The sequence below is a fragment of the Euprymna scolopes genome, chromosome 12 (genome assembly GCF_053919585.1).
Source record: "Euprymna scolopes isolate OS-2025 chromosome 12, ASM5391958v1, whole genome shotgun sequence".
NCBI classification, from domain to species: domain Eukaryota; kingdom Metazoa; phylum Mollusca; class Cephalopoda; order Sepiida; family Sepiolidae; genus Euprymna; species Euprymna scolopes.
The window spans coordinates 99,048,017-99,072,447 of NC_136493.1; the positions used below are offsets into that span (position 1 = coordinate 99,048,017).

At 34.9% G+C, this 24,431-nt stretch overlaps 1 protein-coding gene across 1 annotated transcript in view; it reads left to right on the forward strand.

Annotated features, from left to right (window-relative positions):
• Positions 1-24,431, forward strand: part of LOC145291443 (cytochrome P450 20A1-like) — an 88,207-nt gene that overhangs the window by 49,835 nt on the left and 13,941 nt on the right. The window contains exons 4-7 of the mRNA XM_080137289.1: positions 4,529-4,674; positions 11,591-11,755; positions 16,899-16,974; positions 20,083-20,259. Of these exons, the coding sequence (XP_079993415.1) occupies positions 4,529-4,674; positions 11,591-11,755; positions 16,899-16,974; positions 20,083-20,259 (564 nt within the window). The remainder of the gene's footprint in view (positions 1-4,528; positions 4,675-11,590; positions 11,756-16,898; positions 16,975-20,082; positions 20,260-24,431) is intronic.

Consider the following 24,431-nt stretch of genomic DNA (forward strand, 5'->3'; position numbering starts at 1 on the left):
CCCTCACTTGAAACCACACCGGAAACTTTGTTTTTATCACTCTGGGCACGTCCCTGTTTTTCGTGGAAATCCAGCAGCACATTTTGCTGGAGCTGGCAGGCAATGGTCCTGTTGTCATAACATGGATTGGTAGAGAGCATGAGTTGTACAGTGGCGCATCTCCAATATTGCTTGTTGAACATTGTCACTTTCAAACATGATAGAAGGCTGTTATCACTCTTAACTGGCCAACTATTAGATGGTCTGCAACAAAAAAAGAAAACTGGTTTTCATCAAAAGGAAATGGAATCATATCATCTTTTCTAGGGCGAAAATTTTATCATTTCACCCTGGATAAGTTTATTCATCATATATATCTTGGAAGGCTAGTAAAAATACTTGCTTTTTTTTTTTTTTTTTTTTTTTAATATAATTAAAACCAAAATTTTATATATGCTTTTTATATTTCTGGAAGTCTGCGAAACCTATTTTATTTAACTATGTCAACCTGGTATTTTGGTATAGGGTCAAAGTACCTAAGTCGGTACAAATGTAGATAAATAGTGACAATGATAATTGTCTGTAGTGGACATGTAGCAAATCAATATTTTTTTATCTTTAATCAATAATTAAGTAATTGTAGGATGCCATGGAAATTCCTTGTAGCATATATCTATCTCTATATCTAATCTATATCTATCTATCTATCTATCTATCTATCTATCCATCTACCTCTCTAATATATAAACGCTATATGTCTGTCTGTCTGTCTCCATATTTTCAAACTCTATCTCTACTGAAACTTAAAGTTGCAGAGCGGCGCTAAGGGTCTCAAATAATTAGATTTTTTACAGACCATTCTTTTATGGGTCTTTAGCCGATTGAAATAGTTTTTAAGGGGTCAAAAATGAGACAAAATTTTAAAAAATGGTAATATATTTTGTACATTCATGCAGTTTATTTCAATTTTTAATCCTATGCATGTCGCGATAGTACAGTGGTAATGCATGTCGCGATAGTACAGTGGTAATGCCACCAGCTTTGAATGCTGCAGTTCGGGTTTCGATTTTAACTGATGGCACCTAAATTTTTTTTTTTTACTTTTGAAATCACGACTCTATAATAATATATACGAAATCTGGACAAATTAAAATATCATATTTAATCGTAGCCCCCCCCCCGTCTGCTAGTCTATCTCTATCTCTCTCTCTATCTATATATATCTCCATATCTAATCTACATGTATCTATCTCTATATATATCTATCTATATAATGAATGAATGGCATGTCTTTCAAATATTATGCCTACAATCTGATATCTATATTTCATACAAAGTATAAAAGTATTCTTATTCATCATCATCATTATCAAATATTCAGTTTATCATTTGTTGTACATGCATTGGACAGATAACTAACGTATCTCTGGTCAGGTCTTTATCCATCCCTCTTTCTCTTAAATTCATTTTGATCACTTCTTCCTATCTTTTCTTTGGCCTTCCCCTGTTTTTTTATTTTATCTTTTTTTTATTACATTTTCACCCCAAACAAGGCACATTTCCACTTTGTTGTAGGGGGCTACTATCAGGGACTTAAGCATCAGGGGTACTGTGTAGGAAGTTGGGCAGCAAGATGTCGATTCACGTTGCACTTGAACTTCTGCATGTCAGTACAGTCGGGGAAGCAGGGACCCGGAAGGGAATTCCAAAGTCTAGCTGTTCTAGGGAAGAAACTACTGGAGGAGAAGGCTCTCTTGCATCTAGGGATCTCTACTGTGAAGGGGTGGAATTTAGCTGCTTGTCGGGTTTGTCGGGGGTATTTACGTCGAGGGTGCACAAGTGCTTGCAGTTCGTCAGAGCATTCACCATTAAAGTACTTGTAGAACAGGCAGAGGGATGCAACATTTCGTCGATGTGACAGAGGCTGAAGTTTAGCTGACAGTTCAGGACCTATCAGATTGGTGACTCTCTTTTGAACCTTGTCTAGGAGCGAGAGACAAGTGGCAGATGCACCAGCCCAAATATGACAACAATACTCCATACATGGGCGAATAGAGTGGCCTTATAGAGGTATAGGATGCTTTCAGGCATTAATAGCTTTCTAGCACGGTAGAGAGAACCAACCTTCTTCGCAGCGGTCCTGGCAATGTTCTCAATGTAATTGTTCCAACTCATGTTTCCTGTGAACGTTAGGCCAAGAAGTTTAAAATATGTACTTTCAGATAAAGAGTCGTTGGCGATTGCTATTGGTGGTAGGGAAGGTTTCTTGTAATTATTGAAGGAAACAAGTTTAGTCTTGGCAGCATTGAAGGTGACCATCCATTTTTGTCCCCATTCCACTATGGATTGGAGGTCTTCCTCTAATATCTCTGCCATTTCTTTAGATATGTGTTCATTTGTTTTCCTGTCGTGTCTGTTATAGAGCGTGGTGTCGTCAGCATATATACCCATCTCACTGACAATTTTGTCAGGGAGGTCATTTATGAATATTAAGAATAACAGAGGTCCAAGCATAGACCCCTGAGGCACCCCCACATTTATATTATATTGTTTAGATGTACGACCATCAAGTACAACCTGGATTTTTCTCTTATCTAAGAAGGATCTAATTATGTTATGTATTCTTCCAGCGGTGCCGTATGATCTGATTTTTTTTAGAAGACCCTCATGCCATACCATGTCAAAAGCCTTGTATATATCTAGAGCTACCGCTCTACCCTCCCCCGCTTTGTCCAGTGACTGGTATATACATTGAGATTACAATTAGGATGTCTGCTGTGGAACAGGCTTGTCTAAATTCATATTGTTCGTCAGTCAGAAGTTTAGCATCTGTAAGGTGATGGACTAGAGCTTGGTTAATTATGGTCTCAAATATTTTGGTGAAAAGTGGGAGGAGGCTAATGGGGCGATAATTTGATGGGTCTGTTCTTTCGCCAGAATTCTTGAAAACTGGTACTACAGAAGCAGTTTTTCAGCAGGCAGGAAAGCAAGATTCATTAAGGCATTTGTTGTAAAGTTTGGAAAGAACTGGAGCTACTTCGGCGGTGCACTTTTTTAATAGCACAGCCGGGATGAGATCAAGTCCACATGCCTTTGCAGTGTCAAGCTTTCTTATGATAGCATGCACCTGAGCAAGGGTGATTTTCAGATCGTCTAGTGTGGCGTCTGTCTGCAAAGGAAAGTCAGGAAGGGAGTGGTTAGCAGAGTCCAGTGTGGAGTTGGAGGCAAACCATCTGGCAAGCATGTTAGCCTTCTCAGTTGCTGAGCAAACAACCTCATGATTGTTGGATAGTGGGGGAATTGTTGATTGCCCATTATTTACTACACTGTTGTAGATTTTCCAGAAATCTCGGGTTCCTAATTTCTGTGCTTCGATGAGTTTTTTGGTAGTTTCAGTAAATTCTCTCTTAGCTGTCACTATTTCTTTCTTACAGTTATTTCTGGCTTCTATATACTTCTGTCTGTTTGAACTGAACTTATGTTCGTTAAATTTGCAGTATACATGCTGCCTTTGCGCTATGGCAGCTGCACAAGTTGAAGTGAACCATTGGGGAGAGTGGGGCTTGCTATAGAATTTGCATGCGGGAACATGTGCTTCAATTGCCGCTTTGAACCATTCAGTGGTCTCATTTCTGCAATGTTCAGCAGGAAGTGAAAACATATTTTGCCATGGAGTGTCCCTGATGAGGTCCCTGATGGCTTCCCAGTCAGCCTTTTTATAATATCTCGTTTTGAGCAGTGGCTCTTCAGTTTTGGCTCTAGAGTTTAGGGTGATTTCAATCACTACCACTTCATGATCGGCGTTCCCAAGAAGGCTGTGGGCATTCGTTACACAGTCATCGGGAACTGTGGTTAGAAACAGATCTAGAAGTGATGCATGTTCTTGCTGGTCTGGGAAATGGGTTGGAAACGTAACCATCTGTCATAGGGAATGAGATATAGAGAAGTTACGTGTTGTGGTACCAGCTGCGTCTGTGTAAGTAGACTGTGTGTTGACTGTACCTTAAGTGTTTTACATTCATATACACCATTAAAGTTTTCGGTTCTAAGCATATACTGTCCAAATCATATTATTTCTCATATATTTAAAAAAACCCAAAAAAACTGCATAAGTGATACAATCTGAAGAACGTTCAACTGAAACTAATCCATGGAAAACAAAAATCTTTTTTATAATTGATAAAAAAAAAGAATCATTCATCTTCTTCCATATATATTATTCCTTAATTGGAATTCATTTTTGAGATGAGCATTATATATATTAATTTATTTTTATTTTCGAACTATTATTCTCTTCTTTATTAGTTGTTGTTTTTCATCTTTTATAGGTTTGTTTATTCACAACGTTTCAGCCAACTATTCCTCTGTGAATAAAACAAACCAATAAAAGATGAAAAACAACAACTAATAAAGATGAGAATAATAGTCCGAAATAAAAATAAATTAATATATCTCCTTCCATGATGAAAATTCTGTGTTACTAATGATGCAGTCTCATCTAAAATGTTGACTTCCTGTGATTTTGTCATCTGATTTTTCTTTGTTTCAGGTGAACTGTATGTTTTATTTGAACCTCTGCTTGGATCGCAGAATCTTCTGTATGCCAGCGGGGATGAAGGCCGACAGAGAAGGAGCAACTTCACAAATGCCTTCACTGATGAAATGATCGCGGACCATTGCAACAAATTAGGAAAGGTATTCGATCAAGAGTCATGTGACTTTCTGGTTTCATTTTTTTTTTTTTTTTTTTACACGGTGGTCACCACTTATCAAGGCCCGGAAGCCACTCAGGGATAAGGGTTATTGCAAGTACAGTACGTTAGTGTGGAGATTTGATGAAGTGTTTACTTAAGGGGGCGGTTCATTAGGAATTTGTTAACGTTGTACTTGAAGACATCCAAGTTGTAGTCAGGTGGGAAACAGGCAGACGGAACAGAGTTCCACAGGCGTGCAGTTCTAAGAAAGAAGCTTTATTCATGGAATCCACGTTTTGATTTAGGCACAGATAAAGAGTGGGGAAAATTTTTCACAGTGGATTCAGCTAGACGGGTGTTTATCGTGAAAGATTGGCGAGGGGGGACCAGAGATTGGAGTTCAGATGAGCACCTGCCATGGAAATAATGATAAAACAAGGATATGCTCGCAACGTCTCTTCTGTGGGAGAGAGATTGCAGGGTAGAGAAAAGGGCATTTTTTTTTTCTTTTATCTCGGTTAACCCTTATCCTTGAATGGTCTTCAGGACATGATAAGTGGTGACTCCCTTGTAAAAAAAAAAAGAAGTTAAACTGGAAAAGACACGATCTATGGCATAGAAACAGAATTAAATGTTATCATAAAGGATGCCCCCCCCCCCAAAAAAAAAACACAATCTTTCCTGCAATCCAACCATACTTGGTAAAAATAAACTTTAGTGCATTCCTGGCTTGTCCACCACATTTCATTAATGAATATTCAACAACAAAAAAGATTATTTCCCTTATTTTTTTTCTTTTAGTTTTTGCATTCTATGAACAATATTTCTGAAAAAAGGGAAAGAATTGCTGTTTTTGACTTTGAAATAATTTATTCATTCAACTTACTTGTACTTTTAACCACTATCATCCTGGTCGGAGTGAGCCAACTTCCTTCTCAGCACGAACTGCATCTTGAACCATCACAGTCTAGTTTTGACGATTCTGGACCAGGTCACAGGAAATAGCTAACCACTCCCCATTCCAGCGCCAGAGACCAACTATTTGTGTGCCTGATACTACTGCTAGATCGTCAACTGTTGTTGCCCAGATCTTCAACTACCCACCGACACGTTTGTGCCAGCCAAGCAGAAAGGAGGGAAGAAAGGACCTTGCAAATGAGCTCTCCCTCTTAACAATGAGCTGCATGTCCAAACTACCAGGGAAGTTGTTGAAGAAGGATGGATGGTAGGAGGCGTAGGTTTAGTCTTCAGCAGACAGTAGAAATCGGAACACAATCTCCATGGTGGCACCGCAGAATGCTACGAAGACGGGTATTGTTGAAGACTTCCATCTAACACCTATTACTGTCTAGTTCTTGACTTTGAAGTAATTTATTATTATCCTGAGATCAAATGGCTTCATATCTTGCTTTGTTTGATGCAACTTCTATTAAAAAATGAGTTGCCACTGATCAAGGCTGAAAAACAAAGAAAAAAAGATTACAGATTACAGATACATTGATGATAAACTGGTAATGAATTCTATTAAATGAATTCATAGATCTGTACATACCACTTAAAATAACAGCTAACTCAGAAAACAGCAATTTTTTCCCCTTTGTTAGAAATATTGTTAGCTAGTTTTTGACCTTGAAGTATCTTTTTTTTTTTTTTAAACTATTTACATCAAGTGGCTTCAGGCCTTGTCTGGAGTGATTTTCATAAAACAAAAAAAAACAGTTTTGGTTTTATTCCGATCTAATAGTATGTTCCAAATGTACGCTTCTACATGACAAACACATTTTGATATGAAGTGCAAACTTGTCAACAAGTAAGGCATACTCCTGATTTAGAAAATTTTTTTTTCTATGTAGTTACCATTTATCAAAATCCAGATGCCACTGAACGACAAGGGTTAATGGGTACTGTTAGAGATCCCCAAAGTTTTTAAACAGGGGAGTGGCATATTGCTGACTTTTTAGGGCTATGCAGATAAAAATTAAGGAAATAAATTAATCAAGAAATAGTGGATGAATAACCATAAAAAAGGGTCAACAAGCCATTTGTTTCTAAAGTCTGAATCTTAAAAAAATTAACATTTGAAAATTCTTCAAATTTATCATTATTCGTTAGTATTACTTAGTATTACTTAGTATAATTTAGTATAATTTAGTTCATTTAGAAGCATGAAATTGGTGCATTTCTGACATAATTATATGGAAGGAGGTGGGGGATGGCTGTCTCTAATGTATTATTGTAGTGGTTTATCAACTTTATTTAGTAAACCCCAACTTTGAAAAAAAAAAAGATTAAAAAAAAGAAGCGCCATATCCATAGAAGTGGATGTGTTTAATGCTATTTTACTGATTAGTTTTGCTTTTTAATGAAACTGGTGCTCCAAAACCTCATTTTTTTATCTTTTTTTCTAAACAAAAAGAAAAACAACCACACAATTTTCACACATTTTCTATTTAAAAAAAACTTTTTTCCTGAATATTTTTTACATTTGCCATAAGAGCTCTGCAGGATGGATTAAAGATCTTTGCGGGCCGGATCTGGTTCACAGACCATACTTTGGAGACCCATGGGTACCGTGATGATGGAAATTGGATAAGTTAATTTATTTTAGAGGTCATTGTTTATAAGAACAAGTTTATATTGGACTTGAAAACGGTCATATTATAATTAGCTGGGAAGCAGCTTGAATATGAAGATGTTTTTTTTTTTTTTTATGGCATATCAACCTTTTCAGGTTATTTAATACCAAATCCGGTCATTTTGGTAAAAGTTTTAATGACTCGAGTTTTTTATATCTTCTAATATTTATTCATGGTGTTTAGTTTGGTTGTTTTGCATAGGAAAATTGTTTTTTTTTTTTTTAATTTTACAGAACATGATTGAGTTTTGGAAAAAGAAAAACGAATGACATCCATATTTAGTGCATTTTAGGTCAGGAAGCCAATGATTTAAAGATGAGAATGAATTAAACAATTAAAAGAATCATCAATTATAAAGAATGCTATATCTTTACAATGCTGCGATTCAACCATGCATGGAGTATTTGTTACCACATCTGGGCTAGTGCATCTACCACTAGTCTTTCATTCTTAGACAGGGTCCAAAAAATAAAATCTCATAGGTCCCGCACTATCTGCTAAGCTCTAACCTCTGTTCTATCACTGCAATGTTGCAAGTACTTTAATGGGATGTGCTCTGATGAATTTATTGCACTTGTGTCTCCTTCATGTATATGCTCCCAATTAACCCAATATGCAGCAAAATCCCACTCCTTTACTGTTGAAGTCTCTGGATGCTATCAGGTCGACAAGAAAGTTCTCATGGTTTTTAACTTTTAAATTGAGATGAACATATTTCGATTCAAATAAAAATTTATTGATCAAAATAAGCACCATTAGAATCAGCACAGTTTCGGCAACGCAAACAAGCGTGTTTATGCAAGTAACGTAAAAATCTTGCGTTCTGATGGTGATGAAGTTGCTGAAGGCATTTTGTTGCAGAAAGTTGTCGAGATGCTTCGAAAAGTGGTAGTCAGTAGGTGAGTGTCCAGAGAGTATAATGGATGAGGCAGAGTTTCATAGCCTAATTCTTTCAACTTCTGCAGGATCGGTTTAGCAGTGTAGGGACAGGCATTTGTCGTGGAGGAGAATTGGACCTTTTCTGTTGACTAATGCTAGGTGTTGTCGAAGTTTCTGATGCATTTCATCCATTTGTTGACAGTATATTTCCTCGTCGTAATGGTTTAGCCTACATTATAAAAACTAATGGATGAAACCAGACCACCAAACAGTCAGCATGACTTTCTTTTGGTGCAACTCTGGCTTCAGGAAGTGTCGTGGAGCTTTGTCAGTATCTAACCACTGAGCTGAATCTCGCCAATTGTCAAAAAGTCCCACTTTTCATTGCAAGTCACAACCTGCTCGAGAAACGGGTCGTTCTTGTTACATAAAAGGGAAGATGACACTTCATAACAGTGTTTTTTTTTTGGTTGTCTTTCAATTCGCAAGGAACCCATTTATTGAGCATTTTTCTTTCTAATCTCTCGTGGTTGGAAATCGTATACGTTACATCTAATTACGAAGCAAGTTCTGGAACAGTTGTGCATAGATTGGTGACTAAGCCTCTTAATTAATCATTTTCAACATCCGATGGCTGACCACTATGCTCATCATTTCCAAGACTCTTGTCAATGCTACAAAATTTCTTAAACTACCATTGTGTTGTGTGTTCAGTAGTGGTTCCTGGGCCAAACGCTTCATTGATATCGCGAGCTGTTTCAGCAGTTTTTTTTTTTAGACTAGCTTGAATTGAAATAAGAAACTTGTGCAAAGTTGCTTTTTACTATCTTGTATTCAACGTTCTGAAAAGACCTAATTGTTTTAAAACAATTAGAATTTAAACAATTAGATAGAGCAAAAAATGCTCTTTAAAATGATATATAAAATAAAGAAAACTTATTTGAAAATGCATCATTTGAAATCAAAATTAAAAATTCCACAAGAACTTTCTTGCCAACCTAATAGAAAGGCCTTCTACTCTAATAGTTTCTTCTTTTGCAGCCGGAAAGAAGAAACTATTAGAGTAAAAGGCTTTGCAATTACCTCCCTTTTTCCTACTTCCCTAACTGTACTAATCTGCAAAAATTTAAATGTAATGTGAACAGACATCTTGCTGCTCAATTCTTCACAGTCCTTTGTTATACTCGATCCCAAATAGTAGTCGCTTATTTTCAAAGTGGCAAGATGCCTTGTCTGGGATGAAGAAAAGTAAAAAAATAAAAGAAACGCAGCAATTATAAAATTTGAAAAAAAAAAAAAGATTAAAATATAAATTACAAAATCTAACATTCTTGGTTTAATTTAACGCAAGAATATTTTAGTGCACCAATTTCAAATATTATGTAATTTTAATGGGTCTATCTTGTAATTGGATTTATTTTTTTGTAATTCAAATTTAATAAGTTTAAGACCATAACAGGATTTTTTTTTTTTTCAAATATTAAAAAGATTTTTTTTTTTTCAACTTGCAATCCTTTGATGTCATAGTTTTTATTTGTCATCTGTAATTATCATTCCAAAGATAGTTGCTAGAATTCTTACTGGTCTTGACCAATTTGAAGTTTCTGGTTCTGATTTGATTCCTGTTCTTGTTCTCAAACATTGTGCACCTGAACTTTCTTCTATCCTCCCAAAATTATGCAATGGTTGTTTGTCTCAGTCCTGTTTCCCTTCTTGTTGGAAGGAGTTCATAAAAACAATGGTAATTTATTTGAACCAACTAAATATCATCCTATTAGTAATCTCTTTTATTAGCAAAGTTTTTGAGAGGCTGGTCACAATGGCAAACTTGTTCATTTTCTGGAAAGTCTGGACCTCTTTAGTGATGGTCATTATAGCTTTCATGGTTTACAATTCAACATTTATTAACTGTTTTAACTAAATGGATCTGTTGGTTTATGGATAATTCAGGAGGAAGTAGTGTCATTGTGCTTGATATTTCAAAGGCATTCGACAGAGTATGGCATTCTGGTCTTCTACATAAACTTCAAAGTTATGATATTGGTGGTCAAGTTCTTGACATTGTTTGGACTTTTCTTTCTGATCAAAGCTTGCAAGTAATTTTTGATGGGGTATCTTCATTTTCTTTTCTTATCAATGCTGGTGTTTCTCAAGTTTCAATTCTAGGTTCAACACTGTTTCAATGCCCTTCCAGAGAATCTTATTCAGAAAATTAACATCACCCTCTATTCTGATATTGCTTCTCACCCATTTTCCTCGGATCAGTTAAAATATGCAGTTGATCTAGAAGTTGACCTGAGTTCGGTTATGGATTGGGTAAAAAATCGCTTGTTTCATTTAATCCTGTAAAGATTCGGCTATTGTCCTTCAATCATAAGTATGTTCCTTTTCTTCCTGAGAGTCTTATAAATGAATGAGAAATCGACTCTAAAACTTCTTGGTATTTTTTTTCTCATCAAATCTTTCTTGGAATCCACATATTAAATCCATTGCTCGTTCTACTTCTCGTAAAATCAGTTCTCTCTAAACACTTTCTTACACCCCGGGGCTATTCCCTATCTCTACAAATCTACTATCAAACCATGTATGGGATACTGTTGTTTTATTTGGTTTGGTGAATCTGTGCCCCATTTGAAGATTCTTGATAAATTGCAGAAATGTATCTGTAATTTGATTGGCTCTACCCTTTCTTTCCCACTACAACCTCTCTCTCATAGACATGATGTTGCTAGTCACAGTCTTTTCTATAAATACCTTTATGACATATGTCTCTCAGAATTGTCTGATCTATTCTCTGTTTCTTTTGTTTTCAGCTCATATAACTTATGAACCTAGAGACTTGCATCGATTCACTGTTTTAATACCTCACTGTAATACAACTTCTTATTCCAATAGCTTTCTTTGCAAAGTTGTGGAACTCTCTTCCTGGTCACTGTTTTCCTTCTGCCTGCAATCTTAGTCTTTTCGAGACTAAGGTCAATAAGCATATCCTGTCTTTGCAGGTCCTGGATATGACCTTAAACTATATCCAGTGGTGAGGCCCCAGCTTGCGGGCTTTGGGGAGTGTGGAGCCACCCTTTAATTGCCATTGCTTCCAGGTTCACTCTGACCCGGAGCAGTAGTACCTGTTAGGGTCCCAACTATGGGTTAAATAGAAACGGACTTGAAAACAACAAATATATTCTATTAAAAAATTTTTTCTTCACTCTTTGGATTCGGCATTAAATAACCTGAAAAGGGTTGATATGTCATAAAACAAAAACAACCAATCAACTGTCTTTGTAATAATCATATTTTGTTCTTGTTAGCTCCTTACATCAAGTGGCTTCATGCCTTGTCTTGAGTGATTACCATAAAAAAATTCACCAACATTTAATTTCGATTTATGTTTTTTATTTTCAGATAAGTGATGAGCTGTTGTCAAAATGGTCGTCCATGAGTGAGCAGCACATTCCAATTGAAGAACATATGATGGCGCTCTCCGTCAGGTTCCAGTTACTCAAAACTCTGGGCAATTATTTTGAGAACAATGAGGAAATTTTGAAGTTGCGCAGAAACTTTGACACGGTGGGTGGTCATCATTGCTTATTCTTCGTTATATTTTATGAACAGAGAAGAAAGTTTTGCCATTCGACTGCACAGTTTTTTCTTTGTTACACTTCACAAATTTTAGATATATTTTTTTTTATTTATTTGTTGCAATGTGTGCTGATTCAGGTGTATATTTCTGGAAGATGTGTTTGGTTATGGTGCTGAAGACTCTGAAAAGAACCAGGGATGTTTAGATGGGATTGGTTAAGTAATTCCTTTCATCAACAACAACTGTGACCACATTTGCTTGTAGTATCTTCACTGGCAGCATGAGATAGTTGCTCTTAGCATTAGCAGTGGCAGTAGGCCTTGTTTCGTCTGTTCATTAATAACATGAAAAATAAACAACACTCGTCAAAAATGCTTGCGGACAATGTGATGTCCCAAATGAACCTGACTCTCAAGCAAAAATTTGTGTTCTTTTATTTAACCAATTTAAACTCCCAAAGCATCTATTTTGCATTTTATTCATTTTACTGATTTATTTCTTAGCCAATTGGGTTAAATTTCCCACGCATGAAACTGCCGGTATCAATGACTAATTGAATTCACACTTTTAGTATTAACTACCATAAATTTATTATGCCCTTGTAAACATAATTGTGTCTTCCTAAATTAGAATAAGATAAATATAGATATTTTATATTAGATCTTATTTTCTGACCCCTCCCCCCCCCCCAAAAAAAAACCCCAAAACAAAGTAAATAAAAAAACACAAAAATCTCTGAAAGGTGGTCACACTTTAAACCAAGTAGACAGCCACCTTATACATAAGAATAATGAAAATATAGATATTTTATATTAGAACCCATCTTTAAAAGGCAATACTTAATATAATAAATATATAACATTAATATAAAACAAAATGATGAAAAATAAATATTTACATTATTAATTCAGCAAAAATTCTAAAACAAATTTTGAAATTCCATGGAATAAGGAAAATTTTTTATATTCTTTGTTTTTGAACATTTGATGAATAATGTTGATTTTTATTTTTCAGAATTTTACTTTGTTGTTTATATATATATATATATATATATATATATATATATATATGTTTATAAAAAGTTGCATTACCATTTGGAAGCTAGAAATACAAAAACTGATAGTTTCAAATGTGCATTGTAAACTTTTGCGGGGCACTGTATATATATATATGGTAATGATATTTTTTCATAAACATAGAAAATGTATTGAAACTAAAATAGGAACAGTGGGAAAAATAAAGAAAAATAATAATTTAACACAATGCAAAAAGAAAACCCAATAATTAGCAACGCAAAAGTTTACAACAAATTTACAAAATAATATCTAGTATTTTGTAGCATAACCATTATTATTGATTACAGCATGCAGACGTTTTGAGTGATCTCCTACGAACTTCTTACATGTGTCTTGTGTTATTTTATTCTATACTTCCACTCAAATTCTCTCCAATTCTCGCAGATTTAAATGTTCTCTTCTATGGGCCTGTAATTTCAATTCTCCCCATAAATTCTCTATAGGGTTGAGATCGGGAGATTGACCAGGACACTTTAAAAACATTCACTTTATTTGAATTGAACAAATTTTGTGTAAGTTTGCAGTGTGTTTTGGATCATTATCATGTTGAAAGATCCAGTCTGATTTCAATTCAAGCAACTTCACACTTTCTTTAAGGTTTTTCTCCAAGATACACCTATAAAGTGCTCCATTCATTTTTCCTTTAATTTTTCCCACTTTTCCCATACTTCCTGCACTAAAACAACCCCAGATCATAATGGATCCTCCTCCAAATTTTACTGTTGGAATGATGTTTTTTGACTGGTATTCAGTATCTTTTTTTCTCCAAACTTTCAGTGTTTTTGGAGTGCCATACAAATCAATTTTAGTCTCATCTGACCAAAGCACGTTATGCCAAAACTCTAGAGACTTGCTTGCATACTCATTTGCAAAATCAAGCCTAGTACGAACATGCTTTGGCTTAAGAAGAGGAGTTTTCCTTAGTTTCAGTACATTTTCTGTTTATAAAAAGTTTCATTAACATTTGGGAGCTAGAAATAAAAGATTGACTGTTTCAAATCTGTATTGTAAACTTTTGCAGGGCACTGCATATATATATATATATATATCAATCCTGGCTTAAGGTAGTTGGTGGTCTAGCTTCACTGATAAGCTGTGATACAGCGAAACAGTACTGTATGTGGGTGACATATATATATTAGTTGAGATTAGCCGTGAGGTTCGTTCCTTACTAATGGGGTCAGAGATGGCTTCATGGCTGGATTCATATCTCCCGACCGGTAGTAATCGTGGCACTCTGGACTGATGATTCCTGAAAGGTTCAAACTCTAGTGTCTGTAACGTATTAAAAAATTATTATTGTAATAATTACGTCAGCCCCTTTAAGAAATTCAGTTCTTATTGTTGAACAATTTAAAGTTGAAATAGAAAGTCGATCTCCTAAGCTTGCATGCGAAGATCATGATGTTACAATCATTAGATCACTATGGCCGGATATTACGACATTTAAAAAAAATAAATGTTTAACTTTTAACAATATTTCTCATGATTGAGATTGGCCGTGAGGTTTGTTCTTTGCTAATGGAGTCAGAGATGGCTTTGTGGCCAGGTTCAAACCTCCCGAACAATAGTAATCATGTACCCCTGTACTGATGATTCCGGAAAGGATAAAACTAGTGTCTATAGGTATTAAGAAATTATTATTGTAATAAATATATATATTTGCATATATATATATTTGCATACATATCTATAATATAAAGCTGAATGTCTGTGTGTGTGTATGTCTGTGTATGTGTGTGTGTGTCTGGTCACGAATAGGCTCCTATATGGTTGACTATTATAGAAAACTGATCACATATAATGATAGAAGATGTATCGAGACACAGGAATGGGTATGTTTGATCTGTTGGAACGATGGTTCATTAAAATTGTGAGGTCTGCGTTCGCGCCTGGTCCACAAAGTATGGAAATAAAAAAATTAAATGAAAAAAAAAAACGTTTACAAGTGTTTTTGATATAGATGTACATAAGAATACTTTGATAAGTATGTTTTAACTTAAATAGGGATGGTATAATAAAATTGTGGGGTCTGCGTTTGCGCCTGGCCTCCATAGAATGGAAATAGGCACAAACTTTAATAAAGACTTTTCATATCTATCTGCGTAAGTATACTTTGATAATTATGTTTTAGTTTGAAGAAATATGGTATAATAAAATTATAGGGTGTACGTTCGCGCCTGACCTCCATAGAATGGAAATATGTCACAAAGTTTAACAAGGTTTTTTAATATATATCCACAGAATATTGTGATAAGTGTTTCAGTGTGAACAGGTATGGTATGATAAATTATGGGGTTTATATATTTTATTTTTACTTTCATCATAGTTTTCTTTAGTTTTGATACCCCCAAATTCGAAGCTATCTCTTTACAACCCTCCCTTTTCATAACCTATCATACTTTCATAAATCAGAGTCCATTTTCTGTAGGCTGTTTTTGAACCCAGTAAATGACAGGTACTTTTCCTAGTGTATATATATATATATATGTTTTGTATGTACAGGATTCATTCCTAAACTTATTAATCATTCATTATTAATTGTGAAACATGGCTGCTAGGTGTAAGGGGTTGTAATGTGGACTATATTAAGTTAGGTTTATGCCAAGTGAGTTAGTATGGAGTGGAAGCCCTTTATAAAAATTTAGTTATCTTCAATTTTAGTCGCCATCAATTTATAAATATTCCCTAAATTTCAGTTTCTTTCGCATGTTTAAAATGGTTTTAAAAATGGGTTTTTGATACATAGAAAATTCGACAGGGACGGGGGGGGGGGACAATTCGGCATCAAATTACCGCTTCATCATTACAGTTTTTTTATATTTTTACAATTAATTCAGTAAACGAGGATTTTTTTTATTTTTTTTTTAAGAAAATTGCAATAACAATTATTAAAAGAAAAAAAAAAGAGACCTGATCGATTAGGGTACAGTCCTGACGAGGGAGAACGATAGAGAAAATATAAGTAAGCAAAGCAGTAATGAAAGGCTAGTCGAAAGCGTATAAAAGCCTGATCATCCAATTCAAAACATTTCCCTCTAGTTAAATGATACTACAAATAATTTATACCAAATGCATTACAATTTATTTTTCTACGACCTGTATACTTTTAATGTTCTGAAACTCTCTTTAAGAATTTTATTTCAAAATTATTAGGTTGGTGCAAAAATGTCGTTTTTTGATGTTCAACTATATATAACAAAACAACATTATTTATGAACCAACCTAATAGTGTCTCTTTTTTTTTTTTTTTTCTTTTGACACTTGAAAATGAAACAAGATGTCCACTTGTTGCTCTGATGTTGATGGAGCTTGATTCCTTCAAAAGTAGTAAAATAAAATAACATCTCATCACTAACCCTAAGTCTGAGTGGCAAGTCATCAATCAGGACTTTAGGTTAATGGTAGGGTAGGTTTTAAAAAAGATATTTCTTTTTACTATCTTTTCATCCGAAGATAGGCAATCATCTTTGAAATCTCAGCTGCCATGTTTTTTTTTTTGTCTTTCGATAAGTGAGCATAATAATAAGAACAGATTTGAATGCAATAAATCTTACAATTAGTTTTTATACTTTAACAGTATACAAATTTTTTATACTTTAACAGTATACAAATTTTTTATACTTTAACAGTATACAAATTTTTTGTACTTTAACAGTATACAAATTTTTTGTACTTTAACAGCATACGAATTGATAGAAAATAAAATTTCAATACGTTTGGTGAATTTATTTGTTATCAAAAATAATACTTTAAAATAGATATTAATAATTATTTTTGAACCTACAAGACACATGTTTCGAACTGAGGTTATCTTCTGTGTAGGAGATGATTACTGCCAGTTAGAAGATTTGAACTTAGTCACAAAGTCACCCTTGACTTTGTAAGCTGATATTCAACCTCCAGGCTATCAGAAACTAACATGAAAAGTGATGGAAATTAAGTATCTATATATGCCAGATTTGCATTTATTTATTTTTATGGTTGTTAACTATACTGTAATTTTACCACCTTTTTTTAGTCATTGAATTTTGTTACTTTTTTCTTTTCAAAGTGTTGGAACGAATTTGAGAAACTTCTCCAAGATCTTGCTGAACCAGAAAGCCATCGACGTCAAGCTTTCAGTGATGGTGAGTCAGTTTATTAGATTTTTAAGCATAACTTTATTTTTGGAACTCAAATCTTATTTCAATCACCCTTGTTTCAACCATTTCATGAGTTGGTTCAAAGAAGTGCCAGGATCTCCGTATATATCAATTAGCGTAGCTATTTTGCTTGACACAGGTGATACTATGTCAGTTACATTGGGGAAGGGAGTAACCTTTGTTCGTTATACAGTTTTAACACTTTATGACCTGAATTATGATGTAGATGATTAAAAAATATTTATTGCTAATTTTAGTAAGTTTAAAAGGTAATGATACTGTTAGGACGATACAAAAGTATAATGCAAGGGGAGTAATTCTTTACTTCTTTAAGCAAAATTGCTTCCCCTTGGCCGTAGTCCTAGACTTTAAATTCTTGTGATTTCTCACGAGGTCAGCGACCTGAAGTAGAGAGTGGAGGGAAAAAACAAAGTAACTTTCAAAATAGAGAAGTGAGCATCATTCCCGTTCGTTCCTGTTATCATACTTGGACTTCTAACCTTTCATGTATTATGTTTGAATTGTCGTTACGTGTGTGTGTCTTCATAATAAATGTATATCGTTATGTAACAACGAGTGATTTTCTTATTTGTTCATAATTATTCCATTCTTTCATCATGTGAAGGCTGGACACCCTGCAGTAAGATATTTTATGTTATATTGATCCTAACGCATCCTACGATATAACAGATACCATGATTGTCTTCAAACTGGAAAAAAAGTATATTTAAATAAAAAATACTGAACTAATACATACAAGGCACGTTTGAATCTATTCCCACATTATGCTGTTATATCCATTTATTTACGACTGAACGAATTAGTTCAACCAGGGCATAAATGGCTAATCTTTTATAGTTAAGTTTAGTTATTTGAACATTTTTTTTCCCCTCGGCTTGTTTAAGATTTTAAAGCAATTTTTCTTTATTATGTGCTCTGTGTGTTAAATTCTAAATATGTCTTTTTTTTTTCTCTTCTTGGTGGGTGCAACTTGATTGCATCTGCTTGTACTTCTGTCAAAAATGACCTTTCAACATTTCTTGGCCCCAATTGAAATGAACAACTCTTATACTGAGAAAGCATCCTCATTTGACAAACTTCTAAGATTGACCTTTACTATTGACCTGAAATGGAAGCTCTACATCAGATCCGTTGCCAAAATTACTAAAAAATAGTAGGATCATTCTACCGCTCCATAAAATATCTCGCTTCTAATACAAATCTTCTATCTGTACAAGAGTCAAATACGTCCTAAGATAAAGTACTGTTGCCACATCTGGGGTGGAGCTCCTAAGAGTACCTTTTCCTGCCTTGACAGGGTACAAAACCATCTTTGAAATCTAGTGGGGGGGGAGAACATTTTTGTCCTCCTGCTTTCTCTTTCTCATAGAAGAGACGTTGCATATCTACCTTTGCTCTACCCTTATTATTATGTTTGGTGTTCGACAGAGTTTTAATATATCATACCCATCGTAAAACTTTTGTAACGAATAGCTACAACAACTAAAATAAATTTCCCTTACTTTTTATCTGTGCCTAAAAACTAAACGAAAATTCCATGAGCAAAGTTTCTTTCTCAGAACTGTTTGTCTGTGGAACATAACAAAATGGGGCTACTTCCCAGCTGATTATAACGTTGTCGTTTTCAAGCCTAATATAAATAAGTTTTTGTTGAGTCGTCCTCTTGTATAATTAAATCCTACCCAAGTTCACCATTATTGATCATCATGGTGTTGTCTCACCGTCCATCTAACACGCAATTAACTCTTATCCTAGAAATCCCATAAGAGAGAAATTTTGGCTTTTGGGCCAAGATCAAAGTGTAATATCTGCTCTGATGCTTCACTTAAGTAATTAGGTCTCGGTAAATATGGAGGAAACCCTTCATATTGGGGCAATTGCTATTTATTTTGACACTACCAGAGTGCCCCCTTTATGGGGCAGCTGGTTTTCTGCTACATTAAAAAGCGATCTTGTGTCTAATTTGCTTTCGTGGGGAAGCAAATAAATATCAAAGTGTAGTATCTGTTCTGATGCTATACTTCAATTTTTTGTTCTCAGTTAGTGGAGGAGAAATCCTTCACGGCTGAGACATTTTTTTTATTTTTGTTCCTTTTATTCACATTAAAAAACGACCTTGGTGTCTAACTCTGCCCTTGTGGAGAGGCAAAGTTAATAGGAACTCTTATCCTCCAGTGGCCTTCAAGACTTGATAAGCGGTGATTGCTATTTAAAAAAAAATTTTAAAAAACAGTTGGTCATGTTTATGTTGTTTCTTTCCATTTGGATGGTTTCTGATGTTAAGTGCATTATTTTTATTCAAATGAACTTTTCATAACTCCGACAATTATTTTATCTCTCGACAACTGATAACGTTATGTTGTTTCTTGTATCCTGTTGCCAGGTGCACTTCATCTTGTCAAAGCTACTAATGCCTGAAAGCATCCTATACCTCTATAAGGCCACCATTCGCCCATGTATGGAGTATTGTTGTCATATTTGGGCTGGTGCATCTGCTACTTGTCCCTTACTCCTAGACAGGGTTCAGAAGAGAGTCCCTAACTTGATAGGTCCTGATCTGTCATCTAGGCTTCAGCCTCTGTCCCATCGATGGAATGTTGCATCCCTCTGCCTGTTCTACAAGTATTTTAATAGTGAATGCTCTGTACACCCTCGACATAAATACCCCCGACAAACCTGACAAGCAGCTAAATCCCACCCCTACACAGTAGAGATCCCTAGATGTAAACAAGCCTTCTACTCCAACAGTTTATTCTCCACAACTGCTAGACTGTGGAACTCCCTTCCGGGATTCTGCTTTCCCAACTGTACTGACTTGCAGAAGTTCAAGTGTAATGTGAACAGACATCTTGCTACTCATCTCCCTTCTTAATATCCCTGCAACCTATGTTCCCGATAGTAGCCCCCTACTTCAAAGTGGCACTGTGCCTTATTTGGGGGGAAAATTGAATAAAAAAAAAGAATAAAATAAAAATAATTTTTTGGTACTCACGGCTTGGATATTTAACAAAACTAAATATAATGAAATGAGAATACTGATTCTGAAATCAATATTCATTTTGTTTTCTTCAGCTCAAGAGGCCATTGAAACGATTCTGGCAAAAGCCATTGAAAATCACCGCGAAACAAAATCGAAATCCAAGACCCACCTTCTGATTGACACATTGTTGACTTCCAAAGCAACGGATGAACAGATCATCACGGATTGTTTTCTCACCATCTTATTTGATTTTCATACGCTTGGTGGACGTAAGTAATTGACCTTCATAGCAATCTGTTTTTTGAACGTATAACCTTTGCCTTATTTGTTAAAAAAAAAATTGACTATTTGAATTTTTTTACAATTATAATTGTAAAAAAATTCAAATAGTCAATTTTCAATTTTTTGTTCTCAGTTAGTGGAGGAGAAATCCTTCACGGCTGAGACATTTTTTTTATTTTTGTTCCTTTTATTCACATTAAAAAAACGACCTTGGTGTCTAACTCTGCCCTTGTGGAGAGGCAAAGTTAATAGGAACTCTTATCCTCCAGTGGCCTTCAAGACTTGATAAGCGGTGATATTGTTTTTAATTTCTGTTTCAACATGTTAAAGTTTTTTTTTCGACCTGAAGAAATGTGCTAACATGGATCGTAGTTGATCTATATTATTGCTTGTAGAAATTCCACGACGCTTTCTCCATTGTTGCAGTAGCATTGTATGTTCAGACGACGTAAATTAATGAAGTAGGTACTGAGTTTATTAATAAAGAATAGTTGTACGTTTTTTTATATAGGCAATAGCTTTTAGTGAAAATTGCATAAAGCCATACGTGTTTGTGTACGTGTTGTTATTGATCTTCATGATGGTATGGGGATAAGATATTTTGTTCAATGCGATTACAGAGTTAATTCAGTAATTATACCGTTCATTGTTTATGATTTTTTTTTTCAAAGTTGTCTCTGTAAGGCTATTCGATACGCAGATATCGTTCCATAATTCGAGTCGGTTTGCATGTGCAACCAACTCGGAGTGTAAGTTTGCCTGTCCATTCTTGTATGATGCCACGGACAAAAGGGCAAGAGAAAAAAGAGAGAGATACGGAAAAGGAAGTTGATGTCACCACCTAGGGGCTAAAACATGCACTGCTGGAGATAAAAGGCGATAATTTATATGTCTAAACTAAAAGTGTTGTGTATTGTGTCTGTGTATTCGCTATGCGCGAAACTATCGACCGGATTTTAAACTTCTGTGTCTCCACAACATCAACGTGTATATTTTACTGTTAGAAATAATATTCCTTTTGAAATAATAAATGTGAGGATTAATACTATTCAGAAGAAATGACAAATTACTTTTTCTTCTTCCATAAAAATGGTAATTCGGTTCTTCTTCAATGTTGTAGCGAAATTTGAAAATTGAAATATTGAATTTCAAGTAAAACCAATGGTATCTACTGAACTGTCATGTCACAGTAATGAACATATCCAAAAATTATGGCAAATGATGAGGAAGAAAGTTAATTGTTAATGAAAATGGTTTTCGAAGACAATTAGCGAAAATTGAGTTTTGCAAAAAAAAAAAAAAAAAAAGAAACCGGAGAGTTCTAATCGTAACAAAAGGGAGGTAAATATTTTCTGAAAACTGAAAATCTTTTGCCGATTTAGCAAAACTTAGTTTTCACTAATTCTCTTTGAAAACTGTTTGCATTAATAATTAATTTTCTACCTTATTTTTTTGGATATTTTCATTACTGAGACATGACAATTCAGTAGATACCATTGGTTTCACTTGAAATTTAATATTTCAATTTTCAGATTTCACTACAATAACAAAGAATAACTGATTATTCAAAGCTAAATATTCTTAAAAATAAATAAAACGAATATTCCTCTTCTCTTTTTATTATTTAAATTTGTAGCAAATTAGGTTCTGGTTCAGAATTACCTCTTATATTAAAAAAAACAAAAAGAAATATCCGTATCAAACATATTGAAGCATATTTTATGACTGGGCAATGCTAGGCAGCCTGCAAGTATTAATATATAAAAGTAACCTTTTCTGCATTGATGTATAGGGGATTCGGACCTGTGAAAGAAATTCAATTTTGTCTTTAGCTGGTAAAAATATCTGCTAAGGGGTCAAAATTACAAAAATTAGAATTTGTTAGGTGTAAATCGACTGAACGTGTATCTTCTATGCAGGTGTAAATACACATTTGTATGTTTATCTGTGTTAATTTTTTAAGTTTTAATATGCATATGAACTTAGCTCAGATGAAGTTGTAGCACTAATTACTTTGGTTTTGATTCTAGCTGATGGCATCCAAATCATATTCTTTTTTAAAAACTTTTTAGGTACAATAATTAATTTTAGGTAAAATAATTATTAGAGAATTAGTATCCCTAAACTTTATGATGACCAAACTAATTCCTGGAATACATGTAAAGAATTATATTTCAACACGCATAGTAAAAAAGTTCCAGCAAAAACCTAACAGCCAACCGTGGTTCTCTCCAGAATGTGGTGCTACCATATCACACAGAAATCACTTTTTCCATTGCTTCTAACGAAATAGATGTACTGAAATTAAAGCTGCTTTCAGGATTGCCAGTAACCACTGTAAAAAAGTAATAAAGAACGTGAGAGAGTGGTATGCTCAGTTCGTCAAGTACAAAGTAGCTGAGCAGTGGCTTGGTTCGCACCAATTTTGGCAAATATCAAACAGAATCCTGAACAGAAGCATGTGCTCTATCCCAACCATCATCAATGGACCTGAGGTAATTTTCTCAGCATCAGACAAAGCCAAACTCTTTGCCAAGAACTTTGCAGCTAATTCTACTATTTGCAACCAAGGCCGCCAACCCCCCAATATTTCCTCCTGTATCAGAAAACACGCTATGTGACATACAAATATTTTTACATGATGTTGCTAAGCAAAAACCTTGATTCCAGTAAAGCATTAAGCTGACGGTATTCCAATTATAGTGCTCAAAAAACTTCAACCAGAACTAGCATCCATACTTACAAAGCTGTTTAAGTGTTGTCTTAAGGAGAATTGTTTCCCATCACCCTGGAAAATCTCATCAGTATGCCCTGTATTTAAGAATTCATCTCCCTCTCAGTACAGGCCAATGTCTCCTGTATGTCATGAGTAAGTTGCTGGAATCTGTGTTAAATAGAGTAGTCAACCATTTCAGCAAAAATAACCTTCTTAGTGACATGCAATATGATTTCCGTTCTGCTAGATCTCCAGCAGATGTGCTTACAATTATTTCTCATAGGATTAGTGAATCTCTCGATGGAGGTTTCCTTTCTAGGACAATTGCTCTTGACATATCAAAGGACTTTGATAGAGTGTGGCATAAAGGTTTACTTCGCAAGATATCCAGCTATACTATAGCTGGAAATGTCGTCTCAATTATTAAATGATTTCTCTCTGATAGGTTCATTAGAATAGTGGTTTATGGGCAGAAATCAGCAGCTCACAGTATTAATGCTGGAGTCCCTCAGGGGTCCATCCTGGGCCTAACTCTCTTCCTGATCTAGATTAATGATCTTTCAAATCACATCCTTACATCATTCGTAGACATTTTTGCTGCTGAATCTACCATCTATGGTAACACATCAAAGACCGTAAATGACCAAGTTCTCTTTGATTCTCTCTCCTCTGATTTTAAGTATGTGGTACAATGGGTAAAGAGGTAGCTGGTTACTTTTAATGCATCTAAAACCAAGCTTTTATCTTTATATCATCAACACTCTGATCCCCATCTGGCATCAATTGAAATGAATGGCTCTCGTCTTGGGAAGGCCTCATGTTTTGACAAGCTTCTGGGCTTGACCTTTACTTCTGATCTGAAATGGAACAAATATATCAAATCTGTTGCCAAGGTCACTGGAAAAATAGTGGGATCCTTCTATAGATCTAGTACATATCTCACTGCTGATGCAATTCTTTACCTATATAAGAGCCAGGTACGTCCAATGATGAAGTACTGTTGCTACATCTGGGCAGGAGCTGCTAGAAAGGACTTATTCTACCTTGATCAAGTTCAAATAGACTTCGTAGCCTAATAGGGGATGCCCATTTTCTCTTCCCTGCAACCTCTTTCTCACAGAAGAGATGTTGCGAGTCTGTCTCTGCTTTATCGTTATTTTCATGGCAAGTGCTTATCTGACCTCCAATCTATGGTCCCCCACCTCGCCAAACTTTCATGAGAAACATTCGTCTAGCTGAAAACACTAGCAATAATTTCCCCCACTCTTTATCTGTGCCTAAACCTAAACATAAATTCCATGAACAAAGCTTCTTTCTTAGAACTGCACGCCTGTGAAACTCTCTTCCGTTTGCTTGCTTTCCAGCTGATTACAATTTGGTTGTCTTCAAATCCAATGTAAACAAATTCTTGATGAACCGTTCCACTTAAGTTAACAAATTTAC